General features: G+C 40.6%; 1 protein-coding gene across 1 annotated transcript; it reads left to right on the forward strand.

Annotated features, from left to right (window-relative positions):
- The first annotated feature begins 491 nt into the window (after positions 1 to 491).
- On the forward strand, positions 492 to 15,539 carry ube2v1 (ubiquitin-conjugating enzyme E2 variant 1). The gene is made up of 4 exons (XM_056273365.1): positions 492 to 513; positions 11,432 to 11,580; positions 12,449 to 12,574; positions 14,114 to 15,539. The coding sequence occupies exons 1-4, from the start codon at positions 492 to 494 to the stop codon at positions 14,258 to 14,260; spliced, it is 444 nt and encodes a 147-aa protein (XP_056129340.1). The 3' UTR covers positions 14,261 to 15,539.
- The last annotated feature ends 6,434 nt before the right edge of the window (positions 15,540 to 21,973 follow it).

The following is a 21,973-nucleotide window of genomic DNA, read 5'->3' on the forward strand; positions in this document are numbered from 1 at the left end:
GTTTGCTTGGATTCGACTGTGTAACTGGAGCCTATTCATTGAATTAAAACCTGCATTTCAGACAGGCAGCTTTTCCCAGGCAGTCAATATTATTGAGGAATTGGGTTTTCAAAATGTTATTTGTTATTTGTATCCTGCTTTTAAAAGTAGTTGTTCTCCATGAGAGATGATGATGATGATGATGATGAGGATAACTCAAAGACATTAGGGAAAGCATTATACCCACAATTTAAAAAAAAGAAGAAAAAAAAAGGTGGAGTTTAGTATTTTGCAGGACGGCGGGATCAGGGGGCAATTTCACAATGAAAATGAAATGACCGTTGAGGGAAAACACATTTGACACTACGATATGTGTACTCGAACATATCATAATACTTCTTTAAATTCAAATATGTCTAAATTTTGTCGCGATGGTGTGGTTTTGTTTTGACTGACGCGGAGTCGCATAAAATGAATACGTGCGTGCGCGCTCCCGCTGATTCGTGACAAAGATGGCGGCCGCCGCCGGATCAGGTAAGCCGGACTTGCTCGTGCTTGAAGTAGCGATTTGTTAACGAGTTCCAGAACGTGCAAATATTAAAACCACATCATGGCTGTCGTTACTTGCAGATGGTCTAAGGGTAAAGTGACATATTGGCCCGGACAGTAACCGGAAACTGCTCGAAGGATACGACGCTAATATGAATGTGGCTAGCTTGGTTAGCTAGCCTGGCCCACGGGCTTGCGACAGCAGCGGTCGCCTAAAATTTCGCCTCCCTTGCACCCTTGGCTAGCAAGCGTGTTTTAAGACGAATCAAAGCACGTCCAAGTGCACCACTGATGTTAAATGTGTCAACGAGCCAGTTGGCTAGTTCTGCAAAGAATTGTCAACTACCAATAGTTTTGATCCCCGAAGGTTAACTTGCCTTAATTGTGCTAACGATAGTTTAACAAGCTTACCCTACCGCTGCAGTCATTTCAGAGAGATTGCATTAAAATGTCTCGCAATCATTAAGTGGAAAATACATCTTATCTATTTTATCACACGTTACCTGTGACAGATTGCAAGAGGAGATAACTATTAGGTTTTACGGCCTAAAACGTCTGCCCCTGAATAGCTGAGTCTGAATGATGCAGATTTAAATGGTGTCATTCACGGAATTTGGTTATTCCTTGGCTACTTCACATCTTGGTGTCAGGTTTGTTCACGTCAGTAATCTGTTAATCGGCATTTTTTGAATCTGAACGTTTATAAAAGGTTAAACGAGCGAACGACGGTTAGAGTTGAAGTCTGCCAGTAATTGGGAGGGTGGTTAGTGATTGAGGCACATTAGCGCAATACTCCACATTTTCAAGTGAATTGAAACTGAAAACTGAGGCAAAATTTTGGTTAATGCAGATTCACTTTTCAGAAACATAAGATACTAGCTACAGAATGCAGCTCCGTAGATCGAACGAAATATGTTCTACACAATTCAAGTTAAGTTGCAAACGTTTCAGTCCATTGTACGTGGAAAGGCTGCTGCTGTATATTCTTAAAACCAACCAACAACCATTCCACAAAATCCAGAGATTATAAAATGAGATTAGCTTGTCAGTCAAGCTACTCAGTTCAAATCTTTAAAACTGATGATAAAGTAAGTTAAATTTATTGCAACAGAGTGTAAAGTTAAATATAAACCACCGCCTTCAGAATAGGTCTGTGTTCCTTGCTACACATTGCTGCTTACTCGGTTTTATTTTCTGCAGTCAGAGATTTCCACCGCTGTTTATGGTGTGCAGGAAGAACCATGTCTCCAAAAAGAGGAAAGCCATCACACACGTGAAACCTTTGTTATCTAATGTAACAGCTGGACCTCATTCATCTTGGTCATTTTAAGATTATTTGAGAGGCATATTGCTTTAGCACAACAGCCCTCATCCTAGGAATTGGGCATCCTTTGGATTTTTCTGATTCTGATTCTGCTTATCAAATCTGGTTCTCATCGAACCCCAGTTTCTGATTCTTAGCACTGTTGCCTAACAGCAAGAAGGTCCTGGGTTAGAACCCCAGGCCATCCCAGATCCTTTCTGTGTGGAGTTTGCATGTTCTCTGCGTGGGTTTCTTCCGGGTGCTCCAGTTTCCTTCCACCATCAAAAAGACATGCATGTTAGGGTTAAAACTCCTGTCTGTGTCTCTGACCAAGGCAATGGAAAGAGGAACTGGAGTTGGTCCCCGGGTGCTGCAGCTGCCCACTGCTCCTATACAACAGGATGGGTTAAATGCAGAGAACAAATTCATTGTAAGAATACAATATTGAATGAATTGGCTTTTATAAAGTGGCTTTCCTATGATATGGAGGAAGGATTGATTGTATCTATTTGGTAAATTTCGATGTAGTAATATTAGGATAATACTGTAGGGAGATGACAATCAATGTTATCAAAATAATAGTAGGTATAAATGGATATCTTTAAATAGCAGATAATTTGCTCTAACCTTTACCTCGGTTTAAATGAAGGGGACTGAACAGCTGTAAAGCCATGTAACCCCTTCACTACAAATCTTGTTACTGCTCAGTGACATTCATTCACTGTCCTTGTTCAGCTGGCCCATCATTACAATGGTGAAAGGCCTCTCCCTTCAAGGACCTCTGGGATGAACTGCTTGGGGGTTCATATTGCTCTGAAATATCATTCCCTATCTTGACATTTAAAAGTTAGATGTCTGTCTTGTTTTACCTGAGTGCAGGCACTAACATCACTTGTGTTTGCTGAATCTGGAGCATTATGATGACAAGGAATTTCAGTCATCTAAAACTGCATTCTTTTGGGTTTAAATCATGCCTCCATTATGGAAATGCTTTTCCATAATGGAGGGCCTCCTACCTTGCATAAAATACAAGGATTGCATTTTGCTACGTTGTGCTAGCCACACATCAGAGTGTTTACTCTGCTTAGTCGTGTCTTCCATTTAGTTCAAGGGTGGCTAACCATGTGCCATGGAGAGCCATGTGTATGCAGGTTTTCATTCCAACTGGACTCCACACCAGGTGATTTCACTGATTAGCAACCCCGTAACTAAAGAGGAAGAATGTATCAGTGAAATCACCTGGTGTGGAGTTGGATGTGAATGAAAACCTGCATACACATGGCTCTCCATGGCCCATGGATAGCCACTGCTGATTTAGTTCATTCCTTTCATTCTCTGCATGCTGTTTGCAGTGATCATCCAAATTTATAGTGGTAATATCTCCATCTCCAATCTCCATAACAATAGTGGTAATGTGTCTCCAATTCACGATTTAGGCCGGAATGACCGTAGCAAAATATCCTTTTAGTTTACAGTATTGGTTCAGATATGTAATGGCAGCTGTATGCTTCTGTACAAATATCCCGGAAGGTGTGTTTGATGCGCTTTATATTGAAAGCTGCTGGCAGTCTACTGGCAACCAACAGAAAGAACAGACTGGAAGCACAGAAATTTACCTCATTTACATCACTGATGCTGACCCGGGTGTGGCTGGTATTAGAAATATACATTGGTCAATTTGTGAGCTTATTGAAAGAGTGGCAAAGAGCCACAAAAGTAGAGAAAACAATTCCTTTAAAGCTGGGTTAGGCAGTTTTTTGACAGCCATTGTGCAAAAATTCCATAATAAACTTTCAGCATACTGTAATTAAGATGGTCTGAGAGAAAACTAGACTTCTGCACTTCCTCTTGACTTTGTATACAAGCTTTAAAAGAATCTAGTCTGGGATAGAAAATTTTAGCCAATCATGGGCCATTTCAGAGAGAGGGTGTTCCTATTGACAGTTCCACAAGTTTTTTTTTAATTACAATTTTTTTAGTATTTCACAAAACGATAAAAATAAGGAAAAATAATAATAAGACAAAAAGACAGAAGGGGGTCTAATCAGAAATCAATATATCTATGTTTTTGTAAATATGCAAACTTTTTTCGTTTGTATACATTTCAGTGCTTTCTTAAAACGTATTAATTCATTCATGAAGACTAAGAATAGTGGCCTGGCCTTAATAAATATAGATCTATGGATAAATTGTTTAGCCATAATAATCAGGCTACTGTACAACATTTCCATATTTTTTATCCCCCATTATAACTCCAAATTTAATATCCTTATAATCTAAATTGGGCAAATGCAAGTCTTTTTCAGATATCTAATTTTGAAATAATTCCCAAAAGGCTCTAGTATAATTACAAGTAAAAAACGTTCTAACATTTTGATAACAGAATCACAAAACATGCAATTGTTTTTTTCAATGTTAAATCTTTGTCTCAGAAACTCATTACATGGATAAATATCATTTGTCATTTTAAAATGAGTTTCTTTCGCTTTTGGTGAAATAGGGAGAGTGAGGTATCTGGTTCTGATTCTACCTATAATCTCTTGAGGATAATTTTTGAATAGATTTTTTTCTTTTTAATGGTAGAGGAAAGCATACAGAGGTAAGGACACCCCTTAACAATTTTGTTTGGGCATTTTTTCTCCATAAAATCGAGATTGTCTATGTAAAGTGAAGGCATCTGTGGTACTAACACATCATAAGTTAAAATTTCTTTTATCATATTCACCATTACTTGTGGGATTGCCTTGATAACCACTGAGTATTGGGTTTTTTTGTACACGTTACATTGACTTTATCAATGAATTCATTGTACTCTAGAAGATTTCCTCTTGAATTCATCAAATGTAAAATAGACCAAATACCTCTCTCCACCCAATCATAATAACAAAGATTTTCTTTTAAACAAAAGAGACATCTGTTATTCCAGATTGGAGAGCTATGTGGAGTGAAATTGTACTTATAAACCAGTTTCCGATATAAGAGAGTCTGCTGATGAAATCTAGACGGCTTAATAAGTAGTTCCGAAATACAGAAATCACATGTTAACAGAAAATCTATCCAACCATACTTATTTATTATTGTTGAGGGAATATTAAACCAGAATCCAATTTTATTATTCCATTCATTGCCTTATAGTCAAATCACATTTAAGCCCCCTTCTTCTAATGATTTTACCACATCCCCTTATCTAATATAATGATGTTTGTTTTTCCAAATAAAGTTGAAATTTGTTTGATTAATTGATTTCATTAAATTGTCAGGAATGGCTAATGAAAAAGCTGAGTACATCATTCTAGATCAGTGTTTCTCAACCAGTCCTCAAGGACCCCCTATCCTGCAGATTTTCTTTGCAATCCTGAATAGGTACCTGTTTGTAGTTATTCAACCAATCAGCAATGAATGTCTGAGTTTGCACACCTTGCATAATTAAGTGCTATGAGATGACTGGTTGAGTAAGTACAAGCAGGGCTACCTATGCAGGGACAATGAAAATTTGCAGGATAGGGGTTCCTTGAGGACTGGGTTGAGAAACACTGTTCTAGATAATGTTTCAATTTTAGTAATCAAAATACATCTGAAGATTGATAAATCCCTCTGTAACCAAGAATTGAGTATAGATTCAATTTTTTACTGGAATATCATACAAATCTATTAGAGGATGGTCATGTATAGCAATTAGTTCACATTTTTTAAAATTTAAGTGTAGGTTCAGATGCTTTAGAAAACTCATCTATCTTCTTGATTACCAGAGGGATCTGTTCTGACATCTTGAGGAAGATGGTAGTATGATCTGCCAGCTGAGTTATGACCAGATGATTGCCTAGCAGATTTAAAGGCTCAATGTCTGGATGATTTTTTATAAAAATTGACAACATTTCTGCAACTAAAATAAATAATAAAGGGGAGCAAGAACAACCCTGTCGAATCCCTCGTTTAACCTCAAACCTTTTAGATGTTCCTTTACGGCGAGAAACTGAACTATTAATGTCATTATACACCATATTAATTAATTGCCTTTATAAATTTTGGACCAAAACCAAAATATTCTAAAGACTTTATTATAAATGGATGTTCAACTAAATCAAAGGCTTTGTAAAAATCTAAAAACATTATGAAACCATTGTCTTCAATCAAATAATTATAATCTAGTAAATCAAGAACCAGCCTAATGTTATTATGTATAGTATAGACCTATCTTTAAGAAACTCTGACTGAGTTTCACTTATTATCTGTCCTATACTTTCTTCCGTTTGACAATAATATAGGTAAATACTTTGTAATCCACATTCAATAAAGTTACTGGTCTCAGGTTATCAATAAATATTTGTCCTTACCAGGTTTAGCTAACAAAGTAATAATACCTTGCTTCATGGTCGACATTAAATTATTGTTTTCAATCCATTCTTTTAGGGCATTAAATAACAGTTCTTTTATATTTTCCCAGAAAATTTTATAAAAGTTTGAGGTTAAACCATCTTGACCAGGAGCTTTACCTACTGACATTTGCTTTATAGCTTTATCCAATTCCTTCATTCTAATCTCAGAATCACCTTTTTTTTAAATGCCAAATCAATTCTAGGAATATAATGTTTAATGCTTTCAAGAAATAACAATGAATCCTCAACTGAATAGGATGAGGAGTATAATTTGAAATAGAATTGATGATTTTCTTCAGAAATTACCTTTGTGTCATAACATCCTCTATTATTGATCATCAAAACATTTATTGTATTTCTTTATTGTCTCCTCCTTTCCAGTCCAAAAAAAAATAAGACGTGTTCTTCTCCCCTTGTTCTGTCCATTTAGCTCTGGAACTAGCATAAGGTCCTTGTGCCCTTTGGATTAACAAGTTATCTAATATGGCTTGTAAACTCAATATCTTTGCTTGTTTTCATCTGGTAACTCAATTTTTCTACAACATTCATTAATTTCTTGAACCAATTTATATTCACCTTCCCTTTGCTGTTGACATCTGGTTTTGCTAAATTTAATTGATAGACTCATGACCTTATATTTAAAATATTCCCATTTCCTGCAGTATGTATCTATTTCTGTATCTCTTTTAATTTCCACCATTAATGCCTTTACTTCCTTAACATATTCTTCTAAATTTAACAGATCAGCATTGAACTTCCAATATTTTTTTTCTACATTTATGATTACCATCTGGTTTCAGAGCTATTCTGATTACACAATGGTCTGTCAATGGAGCAGCAGACATTGCAACGTTAGTCACAGATTTTGATTTCTGGAGTCACCAACCAAAGATCTATTCTGGATCTTGATCTCCCATTGGGTTTTATCCAAGGAAATTGTCTCCTATATGGGGTTTTTTTCTCTCCAAATATCAATAAAATAATTGACGTTTATGAATTCCTTCAATACACTGTTTTAATGGTAATCATTATAAAAAGATGGACATCTATCTAACCGCTCATCTGGTGCCATATTAAAATCTCGATCTATTAAAGTAAATCCTATACCATAAGTTTGCTTATATTCAGCAATAATTTCTGTAAGCGCTCCTAATAATATTTTCTTTTGACCAATATTATTTTATCCATAGATATTAATCAAAATTGCAAATGACCCCTCTAAATTTACAGCCACAACAATCCAGTGACCATCCTTATCATTTTTGAATGTTACTACCTCCCCAGGGAATCAATAGAAACATATGGCCACACCCCCAGATCGATTACTGCCATGAGAAAAAAGAATTTTGTATCCCCACTGGTTCTTCCAAAATGTAGTGTCCTGTTCACATGAATGAGTCTCTTGCAAAAACATGCAGTGTGCTTTAAGACCTTTACAAAACAAAAAGTAGCCTTGCATTTTACATTATCCTTAAGACCAATTGCATTTAACAGTAAAAAAGAAAAAGTTTAACCTCACAACACTTTGTTAGGAACAATGAAAGGAACCAACCTCTTTAAATGTATCCTCCATTCAGAAGTTCCTCTGGGGGGGGGGGCATCCATCCCCTTCCATCATTTGTTTAATGTCTTTACTGGTAGGATTACATATCAATGTTCACTCTGTCAACTAGATCCGTTGCCTGTGACTAGCATAACAAAGTTATGTTAGTGGGATAGCTATCATTAAATTAGGTATCTGGCCACAGACTAAGTTGGGTACGTTTATCAGGTACATTAAAAATGTTATTTTGTTAGTCAGTAATACGTTGATATGTTGATAATGGTAATAATCATTGTGTGGGTAAAAGTAACAGTAATAATACGTTGGCTATATTAGCTATCAATAATAGCTAGTAACAAGCTTAGCTTGGAGCAGACAGGTATTTTTGTTGATTTTGGATGGATCAACCTGGCCATGGGGTCTGCTATACTGCGAAATACATTGCCGACATTGCGCTTCTTGCGTTCTGGGTTTCAGGAAGGGAAAGAAAATTACACCCTCTCCAAGCTTTTCAGATATCTAGTATCTGATTTGCAGATCCCATAGGCACACCGTTTCAGCATTTTGCTGTCTGTTTGAAAGCTTGACGGACCTCCCTCACATAGAAACTGTTGCTAAGGTAGGATTGGACAAGCGCCGTTCTGGGGCGGTACTTTGCGAAAGGTCAATTGCCGATTCCTCATTTGGCCTTACCCATTTCCGAATATGGGAGCCCTTAGACGGTGTGTTTAATGGGGAATCTTCTAGCTCATCGAGGTGTGTTTAATGGTGAATCTTCTAGCTCGTCAACACTTCGTTTATTGAGCCTGGCATTAGTAGCCTCCATCACACGTAGTCATGAAGTAGAAGCGCGTCCGGTACATCATCCGTGTTGCTAGCTTCGGTGTTCTTCGTCATATCTTTATTTTTTTTCCCCTTAGATTTCACTTCTTTCCTTTGTTTGGCATTTTTGGACTCGTAATCCAAAACTTCTTTGAGGGGAAAAATCCTTATTTAATACTGTTGTGGAACTTTAGCCTATGCTCTAGCAAGTACACCCGCTCAGTCCGCCATCGTGCCGATCACCCCGGCTGTTCTACATGTGCAGATGTGCGTGTACATGAACAATTCATGTTCGCCCTGTCCTGTCGGTCACCTCTGGTTGTAACTCTAACCCTAAAAATCAACAAAATTAATGCGTAATGGCTGCTTCGTATGAACAATATTAGTGTAACTAAGAGGTTTGCTGAAAAAAATTTGTTTTTTTTTTTACATGGACAGATTATCAACTACCAGAGCTGGCCTAAGGCTTTATGGGGTCCTAAGCAGAATTTAATTTGCCTCCCCCCCCCACACGTCATCATAGCTCTATGAATAGTAGCAGTAGACATTTCTATCTTAAAGGGGTAACTGTCGCTACTGGTATATTTTGTTAGCTAATGTTAGCTTAAAGCACTAGCCATCCAGCTAGCTAACTATGCTAGCTGATGTTAGCTCACCATACCTTGGCTCCTTTGAGGCATCTATTTAACGTTATTGTTAGTGAATGTTCACGATACCATGCCATAATTGGTCGTGGAAACATACCTTTATCCTGCTGGTTTTTTTTGTCGTCCTCTGCTTTCCTCCTCTTTCACTTCGCTGCGCCAGATGGATAAACCCTTTTAGGTGACATACTGTCGCGATGTACTTGCTTACAGTTATAATGTGCATGAACCTGACCCCAGTTCTGACATAGGCAGTGGAAATTATTAAACCAGTAGCATTAATTTGACAGTCTGTTAAACAACATGATATCAAAATATTTCGTTTTTGTTTTTTGGTGATTATTACTGATATGATATATCACACACACAAAAATATATATATTTATCAACCTGTCATGTTTGACATTTCAAGCTCTCTTGGGGACCCCCTGCTGGCACGGGGCACTAAGCAACTGCTTAGTTCACTTATGCCTTGGGCCGGCTCTGTCAACTACGATACAAGTTTCACGAGTCTCACTTTGACATTTCCTGGTCGTACGCGAGTGTAAGGGGTTGAAGAGCAATGTGGAGGTCATTTTGTGGGAGGGGCTTAGCGGAGGGATACGAGGTAGTCGAGAGGCGGAAGGATTTGCATTGGTATGTTCAATGCTGTAGCTTTAAGTTTTACAGATGGGAGTTTCCAATTTAATTTCAGTTATGTAGCAAAAGCTTAACGATGTATATGCATCGTAATGCAAGGGAACTGTTTAAATGCTTTTTGACTATTCATGCACTTTTTAGAACTTTATAGGAATTGTCCTCTGTGTTATTTTTAGATCAAATGTCTATTCTAGTCAAAGAAACCTGCCAGGAGTATCAAAGAAAGTTGAATCAGTTCATCTGATGTTTATTGACAGAAACGTTTCATCTCTCATCTATGTGACCTCTTCAGTCTAAACTGACTGCAGGTATCCCAACCTTATAAACAATTCAGTTGCATAACGACCGAAACCAATGGTAGGCATGACCATTAACCAGTTTCAGTGGCCATGTGTACTATTCAGAGGATTGGGAAATGGTTGCAATCATAGCATTGTAAAATGGCGACAGATGTACTCTTACCCCCCCCCCCCCCCCGATTCAGGGATGGTCGTTCCCTCTTCACATAGATGGCTCCCCATTCAAACCAGCGTTCCTCTCTATCAAGGATGGGAAAGAGTGGCCACTAGCCTAGTCTAAACCACTAGTCTAAACTGACTGCAGGTATCCCCACCCTTATAAACAATCTGTCGCGTTTTACAATGCTGTGATTGCAACCATTCCCAAATCCTCCGTGAATAATAGACATGGCTATTGAAACTCTAGTTCATGCCTATTTGATATGAAACTGGTCGTTGGTTTCGGTCGTTATGCCACTGTATTGTTTATAAGGGTGGCAATACCTGCAGTCAGTTTAGACTGAAGAGGTCACTTAGATGAGTGATGAAATGTATCTGTCAATAAACGTATCCAGATGAACTGATCCAATTTTCTCTGATTTTCTTACCTGGATTATTGAGCATGCATAAAGACACTGACAGGAGTAGATTTCAAATGCCATGATTCACCTAATTTTGTATTCAAACTTGGCATCTCAGCTTATTTTAGTTTACAGGAAACAAAAATATAATGACATCAAGAACTGAAAGTGTTTTCGTGATCTACATTAACCATGATTTATTGATATAATATATCAAATTAAATTGGTCAGTCGGTACTGTTTATTTTTATTTTATTTTTAAAAGATCGATATTCTAAAGGGAATGTAATATTCAGCTAAGGTTGCAGTGGTGAGTTAGTTAATGTGCGCTTCATTAATTTATGATAAATCAAGCATCTACTATAGCCCCAGTTATAGCTAGAGCTCCAGTTATAGCTAGTGCCTCTGTGAAGTTTAGAATCTATGCTTTGCGGAGAAAATTTTCAATAAAACAATCAGGCAAAATTAAGCCTTTTTAGATATACCCACCCAACTCTGAATTGAGCAATGAATTCAACTGCCCCTGATCCTACCCCTGAAAAAGTAAACTGTAAACCAATAGAAAACACTTTTTTTTCCCAAGTAAACTTTGACTTAACCCTTTCCCAATGGTCCCCAACCCTTTCCAGATTACCTTTTAAATTTTTTTTTTTTTTTACATGAGGAATTCTTTTTTCATCTGTCATCAAAAATGTGTCTCATCTGTCTTGTGGGCAGGCGTCAAAATTCCCCGCAGCTTCCGGCTGCTTGAGGAACTGGAAGAAGGGCAGAAGGGAGTGGGAGACGGCACAGTGAGCTGGGGCCTAGAGGATGACGACGACATGACTCTGACCCACTGGAATGGCATGATCCTAGGGCCCCCCAGGGTGAGAGGCTTTACTGTTACCCTGTCAACACATCACTCACATGCCTCCATTACCCATGTGGGTTACAAAGGGTTGCTTTGAGAGATTATCACGTTTTGTTGAAAAAATTGATGTCTGTCGTTTCTGAATCGAAGAATAAGCATTTCTTGTTTTCTCAATGGTGCCTGTGTGTTTAGAAAATATACAATGTGTTCTTAAGCCTTGAGCATCACGATACATGAAATTACATTCTGAATTTCAATTATGTAAAATATCATCTTTTTTTTTTCTTCTTAAGCAGTGACATCCAGTGTGTATAGCATATAACAAGAAAGTGAAAACACAATACCAACCAATTGGATGAATAGCCTCTCTTAACCTCCATAAACATGTCATGGCAACAAACCAGTAACTAGTTTTGCCCCCAGCTAAACGGCCCAATGCAGGCCAATTGTTTGCACAATAGCGTACTATTATGAAATAGTAAATGCACACCAACTTTTTAGTTTGCAGCTAATATACAAGTCAACCTTACACAGAACTATATTAACACTATAGAAGTATTACTTCTACTACTACTAAGTAACACTATAGAATACTATAGAAGCTAAGAATTCTTGAGCTTTTACAGTACAAATTTAATAACTTTTGATCACAGTGGCCCTGTTCCTTTAAAGTATGTCTGTAATCTTTTCATGTAAGAGCCCACCAGAAATGGGTCTGAGGGCTCCAATATGCTGCTTTTTCAAATTTTCTTTCAATACAATAATCTTGAAAATTTCCAAAATGATTACTTTTTTATGGACTATAATAGAATACAAAGTGGTATGCAACTTTTGAGCATAGTTGGGCTCAATCTCTGAACTAACTTGTCACCATCTTGTTGCAGACAATCTATGAGAACAGAATATACAGCTTGAAGGTTGAATGTGGACCCAGATATCCAGAAACTCCCCCTTTTGTACGCTTTGTGACCAAGATCAATCTGAATGGTGTACACAACTCAAATGGTGTGGTAAGACCTAAGTTGTATGTCTGTCCCCTTTGTATCTAAATGCCATCATCTGCTGTTACCTTTTAGATGAGCATTTCAAATAGATTTACCCACACCAGTGATTTATTAAAAATAGCTTGGAAAACCGTTAAAGGGCAATAAAGATAATAAACAAATCCAAACCATATATTCCACTTGGATCACTTTTTAAAGTGATACTGACATCAAAATCTGAAAATTCCTATTGATAGGCTATGTTCCGAGTTGAAATGTGACCACGGAGAAATTCAGTGGCCAAAACAGCGCGTCTGCGGCCACTCGAGAGAGATCTGTGATTGAATGTAGATGGTGTCCAATGTCAGATTGTGCCAGTGGATAAGTAGACACCAGTCAATTTGCATATAGGGTGTGTCCGTAGTGAGTTGCTGTAAAACCATGGAGAAGTCATTCTTTCAGCCCCACCTGCTAGCTACTTGGCTCGAGTTTGTGCTATTTTGCTGAGACTTTATCAATCTTGCTACGACGTATTGCTGTCTATCTAAGGATCTAAGAGAGCCGCTCTCTTAGATCCTCTGGTGCTGGCCTGCTCAATGTCCCTAGAATGAACTACAAAAAGTATGGCGAAGCAGCATTTTGTTTTTATGCACCGACGGCTTGGAATAGACTCCCCCAACAAATAAGAGCAGCAACATCCATAGATAGTTTTAAGAATCAGCTCAAGACCCATTTTTATGCTCTTGCTTTTAATTAATTCCATTTTATTTCTTTTACTCTTATTCTTTATCTTGTACTGTGGTTTTATTTCTTGCCTTGTTTTATGTTTTTTGCCTAGGTCTGTGTTTTATTACTTTTAACTTATTTTATCTGTATTGTTGTTGAGTTTTATTGTTTCCCTATTTTTTAATGTAAAGCACTTTGAGCTGCATTTTATGTATGAAAGGTGCTATACAAATAGTTTATTATTATTTATTATTGTTACCTACCTACCTACCTACCTACCTACCTACCTACCTACCTACCTACCTACCTACCTAGCAAACAGTTATTTGTATCACCGAATCCTCCTCCTTGAAACTGTAATCCTCGCAGAGGATCTCCGTCTTGCTCTCGCTATCTGACATTTTTTGTAAATAACAAGTGAAGAGCGGTACCGAGCCCCACCCACCCAGAAAGACAGTAGCCAAAAGCTTTGAATTCATAAAACCACACCTATTTTCGGTTATAATTCAAACTCCCAATGTTAAAAAATGTGTTCACAAAGGGTATGTCAGTCTCTCTTTAAAGTTGGTCTAAAGATCGACTTTCAAAATGGCAGACCAGGTTTGCCTTTTTAAAATTGCTGTCAATGAGAGGGAAGCCAGATCCAATCGATCGACCACTTGATGTGTTCGATTTGGAAGATGATTGTGGCTCACGACAATAATATTGGTGCGTTTCATGTCTGTATTTGTTCTGGATTGGTGTCATGTTTTGGTTGTAGAGATTTCATACTGGGCCAACCATAAGACCTCTCACACTTCCTTTATCTCCGTTTCCTCTTTCCTCTTGTCCGCTCTCCAGGTGGACACAAGAGCAGTGGGAGCGCTGGCTAAGTGGCAGAACTCGTACAGCATCCGAATGGTGCTGCAGGAACTGAGAAGGCTCATGATGTGCAAAGAGAACATGAAGCTCCCCCAACCACCTGAGGGTCAGGTGTACAGCAACTGAGGCTCCTGCTGCTCTAATTCCCCATTTTCATACACAAACACGCATCATAATGACAGATAGACATGTCCAAACATCCATGCACATACATGACCGTAAATGCTTCTATGCTGACTTTACTACTTTCAAAACCCCTACATTCACCAACAGCAATGTGCCCCTCTTGTGTTCTTCAAGGCTCTGGACTGTCCCCGCTCAACACCCCTCAATCTTAAAACACAGCCACTTCTCTCAGGAGCCTTCCAGTGGACAGAGAGGATACGCAGGTGAACTCGACCTCCACCCTACAATTATCCCATGACGAGTCCAGTAATTAAGATACAAAAATACTGTATGTCTTAACTAAGGTTATTTTTTATTAACTTTGTGTTCAACACCCAGATTGTAAAATAACATAAATGACGACACTGAGTGTACCTATCGTTTGTGTGTGCTGGATTCTTCAAGGGGTGGTGACAACTCTGTACTTTGTATTTATTGTGAGCGATCAGAGACTTACCACTCCGCAGAGGAATATGCCTCTGTAGCCACCAATTGAAACAGGGATGTGAAATGTTCAAGCAATCCACTTTTATTTTTTAAGCTTTCACTTTTAATTTGCCACTACAAGGCAAGAAGAAACCTCACCATCTTGCAGTAAGGTGAAATGGATTGCTGGAAAATTGTTTCACATGCATTGCTTAGCTTTGGTTCTCGAGCTGCGCTGGTCTCAAATTCAGTATCCAGTTACTGCAATCCCGATGATGTGAATTAGCTGGGCCTTTTTTTAAAATGAGCACACGCGCGGTACATGAGAATAAACTGCTACTAGACATTCAGCAGCACATGTATCAACGGGGCACTCTTCGCTCATCGCTCATGTTCTGCGACTTGGTTCATGTTCAACATGTTCTCCTCTTTGTGCCATATGGTTGATAGTGCTTTGTCATGATGATTGATTGTTAAAAGCCAGTCTAGGAGGTCAGAGACTATAGGTCCTTGTCCTTTTCTTCAAAGAACATAGCATGGACTTTCAAAAGCTAATTTTGTGTGCTTTGCACCTTTTTCAGGATCACCACTGTATTGTGGCCTGTTTGGAGAGGGAGGCGTTATTTTTTTTTTTCTTATTTTGGTTGGTTTTAACTGAGGGCTGATCTGTGTGTACTCGTCGGGGCAATTTCTTGTACGATGAATGCCCACTGAATGCAATGTATGGCTTTAGATGTTTATTTTATAACAGGTGTGAATCTAGTCATGGTGACCTGTTGCATGATTTTATTTGAATTAAACTTCATTACTTTTGCATGTGTTTGCCTCATGATTATTTGCTGGTTTTAATAGCTTGCATGTACCATTCAATAATAGCTGACACAGCATTGAAAAAATACATAGTTTTACAGTGGGATAGGGTCAAGTACAGCACACTGCTTAAATCTTAACTTCGACACGTCCGGGTAGCGTAGCGGTCTATTCCGTTACCTACTGACACGGGGATCGCCAGTTCAAATCCCCGTGTTCCCTCCAGCTTGGTTGGGTGTCCCTACAGACACAATTGGCGGTGTTTGTGTGTGGGAAGCTGGATGTGGGTATGTGTCCTGGTTGCTGCACTAGCAGCGCCTCTGGTCGGTCGGGGCGTCAGTTCAGAGGGGAGGTGGAACTGGGGGAAATGGCGTGATCCTCCCATGTGCTATGTCCCCCTGGTGAAACTCCTCACTGTCAGGTGAAAAGCAGCTGATGACTCCACATGTATCAGAGGAGGCATGTGGTAGTCTGCAGCCCTCCCCGGATTGGCAGAGGGGGTGGAGCAGTGACTGGGACTGCTCGGAAGGGGGGGGTAATTTGCTGGATACAATTTGGGAGAAAAATGGGGGGGAAAAAATCGAATGTCCGAACTGGGTAAGTACTGGTGCAGGGATGCTGTGTTTGCTGTTTTGCTGCTCTTTGGTGATTAAGAGTTGAATGCATTCCATACATTTGATAATAAATTTAATGAGTCATTGATGGGACATTGAAAAGTGCAGCAGCAAGCAGACAATACAACAGAGAAGGACAACAAGCAGTGCAGAAAAATAAATACGGTAAACATGGTACAGCATAAAGACCATGTAATCCGGAAAGCTGTCCTTCACAATAAGTCATAAAAGTGTAAAAAAAAAAAGCAGGAGCTTATATGAAAACAATCAAAGCATGAAACGATGTTTTGGGCTACGATAAAGGCTTTTGGTTTTCATTGTATTTCACACAAGTCCATGTGGTGCCACAGATGAAGTAGAATAATGTTAAAGGTACCATCATTTTCCATAACAGAGTCAAGTGTCATGGTCCTGGAACAAGGGTTATACAAACAAGACTTCCTAAAGTGCTCCCTGTTGCACCTTGGTCGTAGCAGTTTTTGCTGACGGAGCTGTGCTGTTTCACCATTGTGTCAGGATGTGAAGAAAGAGAGAGGCCTTGTCCATAATGTTCAATTTGGCTGCCGTCATTTGCCCCCACAAATGTGTCCTGTTTGCTTAGGTTGAGACCAATGACGGAGCTACACCTCCTGTTTATCCGGCTCAGTCTTTAGATGTCACCCGCAGTGGATGCTGCCCCCTAAAACACACACACAGGATCATAAAAAAATTACATTTGCCACCAAATACAGTAGAGACACGTGTATGATACTAAATTTTTGCATGCTGGACCATGAGTGTTAAGATTTTGGCTGCCCCCCCCCCCCCAACCCTTCTACTGAAGACAGAAGTGTGAGCCAAAATGACAGAAATGAGAACAATCAGGATAGTAAAATCCCATCCGGTAAATTAAGGGAGCCTTCACTGATAATGTAAAGCAGTTCAGCTGTAGAACAAGTCTGCCCAGCAGCAGAACAGTTATTTTGCATCTTTCTGGGGAGACGGCAAGGTGCTGCTCTGCTTGGTGAACCAAATGCGATGGCTCCATTCACCAGCTGTTGTTGCTTCCCATTGCCTCAACTTGTCTGTACACTTCCACTTAAGGGGAAAGGGACAAAGTCAGGCATGCAACCGGGAGCCTGAGGGGGAGACAAGCTGAGCAAATCCACCAGACTTGGAGATACAGTCGGGTGGTCCTCAGTCCCTCCACAGCATTTGATATAGAGAAGCTTCAGGGAGGAAAGTAAACATCATGCAATAATTAAAGCTCAATATGTCCTTACAGGCAAGATAGTTCACTTGGCAATCAATGAGGACTTTAAAGTTCTACAACTGGCTAAATGGGTCAGTTTTCAGTGCAACTCATTTGGGGTGGGGGTAAAGGAACACTTCCACCCCTGTCTGCTCTTATTATTTGCATGCCTTTCACTTTTTTCTTTTTTTTTTCGCCTGCAGAGCCTGAACCACCAAATAGCCATTTTCAAAGGGAATACTGTAAGAGCTCCATCCTCAGTCAACCAAACAGCTTTATGGCCAGACAGACGGCTATGTTTGTGTGTGTGTGTGTGTGTGTGTGTGTACGCACGCGCACGCGAGACTCAAAAATGAATGCACAACCCTAATCAGTCACTGTAATTGTAGTGGCTGTGATGGACAAGCCATCCATTAGGCCAAATAAATCAGATTGTGAAAGGGAAGACGGAACACTGTCCACCACTTAATCGTCATAATTATACGTGAGCAGCCCTCAGTCATCCCAGCTGGACCCACCTGTCCTTCACCTCTGTATAGGAGCCAGTGCATTACAGAGTAGGTACCGCCTGCTTGAAAAAGATTTGATTAAAAAAAGAAAAGAGCAACTGGTGGCATAATTTGTTCTATTTTTTTATTTTGATAATTTTTCTTAAAATTTTTCTCCCCTTTGTTTTTGCTCTCCAATTGTACCTGGCCAATTACCCTATATCCCGAGCAGTCCCTGTTGCTGCTCCACCACCTCTGCTGATCGGGGAGGGCTGCAGACTACCACGTGCCTCCTCCGATACATGTGGAGTCGCCAGCCGCTTCTTTTCACCTGACAGTGAGGAGTTTCACCAGGGGCACGTAGCGCGTGGGAGGATCACGCTACTCCCCTCAATTCCCCCTCCCCCTAAACAGGCGCTCGACCGACCAGAGGAGGCGCTAGTGCGGCGACCAGGACACATACCCACATCCGGCTTCCCACTCGCAGACACGGCCAATTGTGGCTGTAGGGACGCCCGACCAAGCCGGAGGAAACACTGGGATTCGAACCAGCGATCCCCGTGTTGGTAGGTAACGTAATAGACCGTTACATTACCCGGACGTCCGGCGTAATTTGTTTTAACATATTTCATTAATTTTTTTGTTTTTTTGTACACATACATGAAAGTCCAACAGGTTTAAGACGAGTCAATAATGAATGTTTCAGTGATAATATTTCTTTCAGAAGATTTATCTTTCTACAGTAACACCGATGCATGATTACAGATCCGCCGTTGCCATTTTTATGCAGGCATAAACGTATCAACATTTCACATCGCCCTGACTTATGATGTGCACTTGATGTGTTCATTATCCAGATAGAGAAAAATCCCTGATTATCATATTAAATACCCCTCGTCACACACTACCTCAATAATTAACTCTATTGCCTGATTGCACTCCATTTGTTACATTCAGATGTAAGAGCATAGACCAGTTGTGGGAGGCGTCAGATGGCTGCCAACACACACACACACACACACACACACACACACACACACACACACACACACGCACGCACACTCTCCCACATCCATTTGCCTGCACGACCTGGTGTGTGTATGCGGCCTGAGCAGAGCAGTTTGGTGGAGCCCATCTGCTCACAGGGTCAATACCACACACACACACACACACACACACACACACACACACACACACACACACACACACACACACATATAGTGAGAGTGCCAATTTGCTAAATGAGACAGATTTTTGCTTGGTGTTGATTTGCATTTTTATAGTGAGCACATGGTTTAATATTATTGACAGGGAAGAAAAATGCTACCCTCTTCTCTAAATATGTCATTCAGTTTAATAGAAACGCAATTTATTCACCGGCATTTAAAGATTGGTTAACCTGTTCTGTTTGTCTCATCATCACATACACTCCCGAATAGCACATATGAATTGTAAAACTGATCTAAATAGGAAACTTCTACGGCTGATAGTGTGAGCTACATACTTAAAAGATGGACCGTAGTGTAAAATGGATTTTGTCTCGTCTGGCTGAGGGTAAAATACAACAAACGTCACATGTCCCGTCGCCAAATGTCTTGCTTTTTTCATTTCTGCGTGACGTTTTTATTCCTTACTCAGTGGGATGTTTTTTCTGTAACGCATTGCTCTGAATGTTGCAATAACATCTGATTTACTATAGATTTCAGCAGCGCCCAGCACTGCTAAACCTAATTTGGCTGGCATCAGTTAAGTCAAAATGTAAGGTCTGCTGCCCATCAATCAGTTCAGAAGCACACTGGTTGACAGACCAGAAGTGACTGACTGGGAAATGGAGAGTCATTTTTTTTGCAAGGTCATCTGCTTTGGAGTTGGGCTGCAAATGTCTCCTCCTGCAGCCTCCCGCCCTCGTTTGGCCCGGGAGAGCCCCAGCCGAGGCGCGGCTGTGTGGTTGTAAGGTGACGGAATGTACCGCGTCTGTGGTTCTGCAACCCCCCCCCCCCCCCCCACCGACCTCCTCTCTCCTCCTCCCTCCCCCCACCGCCTCTCCTTACACACACCCCAAAGCCCATTATGGAACTCAGCAGATGGCTAGGAGACAAAGAGTGAAAGGGTGAGCAACAACCCCCCCCACCACCACCACCACAATCATAACCAACTTCTACGCTTCTTTCCAGGGTCCTCCCATCCGGCCCTACCTACTCCAAGCACCCTAGTCTGTAGTCATAGCATTACAGCTGACCCTATCACACCCACTTAAAACCTCTTTCTCAATGCCCCTCTCCTTCACATGCACACGCCATGCCAGGCCATCACAGGGCCCACACACACACACACACACACACACACACACACACACACACACACACACACACACACACACACACACACCCACCCCACACGTGCCTTTCCATTAATGCCAACCAAGATTGCTCTCTCCCTCTCATTTTACCCTTTTTCTGTTCATGCAGATGCAGCAATTACTCTGTGATAGTTCTTTCCTGTGAAATGAGGTTTTTAATGCGGACGTTAGCTAAATGATACCCGGTGTCCCTTTCACTGGAGGCTCCTTATTTGGGGGCAGGTAATTCTCCTTCTGACAGTGCAATTGAACTGGCCAGTGCTGAAGGGCTATTTGGCAAAGAGCCATTTAGTGTAAGTGCTCTCAAGGCCACCAAATGACACTTGTAGAGACAATGTCACCCCCCAGTGACACCATCAGTTGATTGTATATTGAGAAGAAATGGAGGAGTGATGTATGCTCCAGGCCAGAAATATGCAGCACTATTGGCAGGGCAAAGTCTACAGAAAGTGTCGCAGGGAAGGTTAATTCACTCGGATGCAGCGGAGGTCTCTGTCAATATCAGGTGCAATGACACAAGGACGGAGACTTTTGTGCAATAAACTGGGTCACTCACTAGCACATGCCACAAGGTAATTATTCAAAGTGTTTGGCAACGTAATGTACATATTTTCAGTGAGGACACTAATGTTGTAAACATGCTAGCGATAACATCTATGCTAGTCTGCATTTGCACAATTGAGGGTGTTTTAAGGTCTAGCCTTGTGCATGTGTGATGTATGGAGAATTATATTTTCACTCATATCAGTATCAATCAATGTTTCTTTGAGATGTACCTGTTTTCTTATTGTCTACCTCCTCCTCCATCCGGCACATCATTGTTCTCACCATCCACTGAACCCCTGTGCTACCCCCCAACCCCTCCCCCTTCAAGGCCTTTACATTTTGGACAGCATCTATAGTTCATTCTGGGCCGGTCCCCCGAGACCATGACACACATTACCGTGAACGGGGGAGAGCGGAGAGGACTGACATGTTTGATGGATGACCCCCAAAATAGAAAAGAGAGAGATGGACAGATTCCTTTTATCAGGATTGAGGCCTTACTAGATTAAAATGTAGTTGTACAACCCCTCCCTTTTGCAACTACCATGCCCCCCTCCCTCCACAATACCCCCCCACACACACACACACATACTTCAGTGTCCTGTCCTCTATTCCCTGTCAGTCATCACACCTGATGGCTCGGGTTCTTTCTCATCTCCTCTGCTGACCGCTCATCACCTCCCCCTCGTTGAGGGTGACAGCATGGACGTGGTTGTGGTTGACTGTTATTGTGCAGGACTTAACCAGTCACCTCCAAAAATGGACTTTAAGCCTTTGTCAACTGCTTCTGCTGGAGAGACGGGGGGGGGGTGCAGGACAAATCTCGGTGGGCCGTTCACAACCAGCACCTTTTGCACAAGGCTGCTCTGTGATACATGTGTGAAATGTGTGGGAATATCAACCAGGAGCCCCTCTGCTCATCCAGCCACTATCAACCCTGAAAAAGAGAAAAAATCCTGCAGATTGATTGAAGAGAGAAATGTCTCTTTTTCTCATCCACTAGCTACTGATTAAAAGAAAAGGGAGAGAGAAAAAACCCCCGATAATCACTCTCATTCACTGGCTTGCAGCTGCCTCATTGTCATCTCCCAGAGAGAGATTTTGGTGGAGGTGCTGAAAAGACGACTCCGTGAAAAGGACTTGTGTTTGTTTTTCAGAGGGTTTTCTGATGACTGGATGTGATCAGGCCAAATTATCTCA

Source organism: Lampris incognitus, chromosome 2 (genome assembly GCF_029633865.1).
Source record: "Lampris incognitus isolate fLamInc1 chromosome 2, fLamInc1.hap2, whole genome shotgun sequence".
Lineage (NCBI taxonomy): Eukaryota > Metazoa > Chordata > Actinopteri > Lampriformes > Lampridae > Lampris > Lampris incognitus.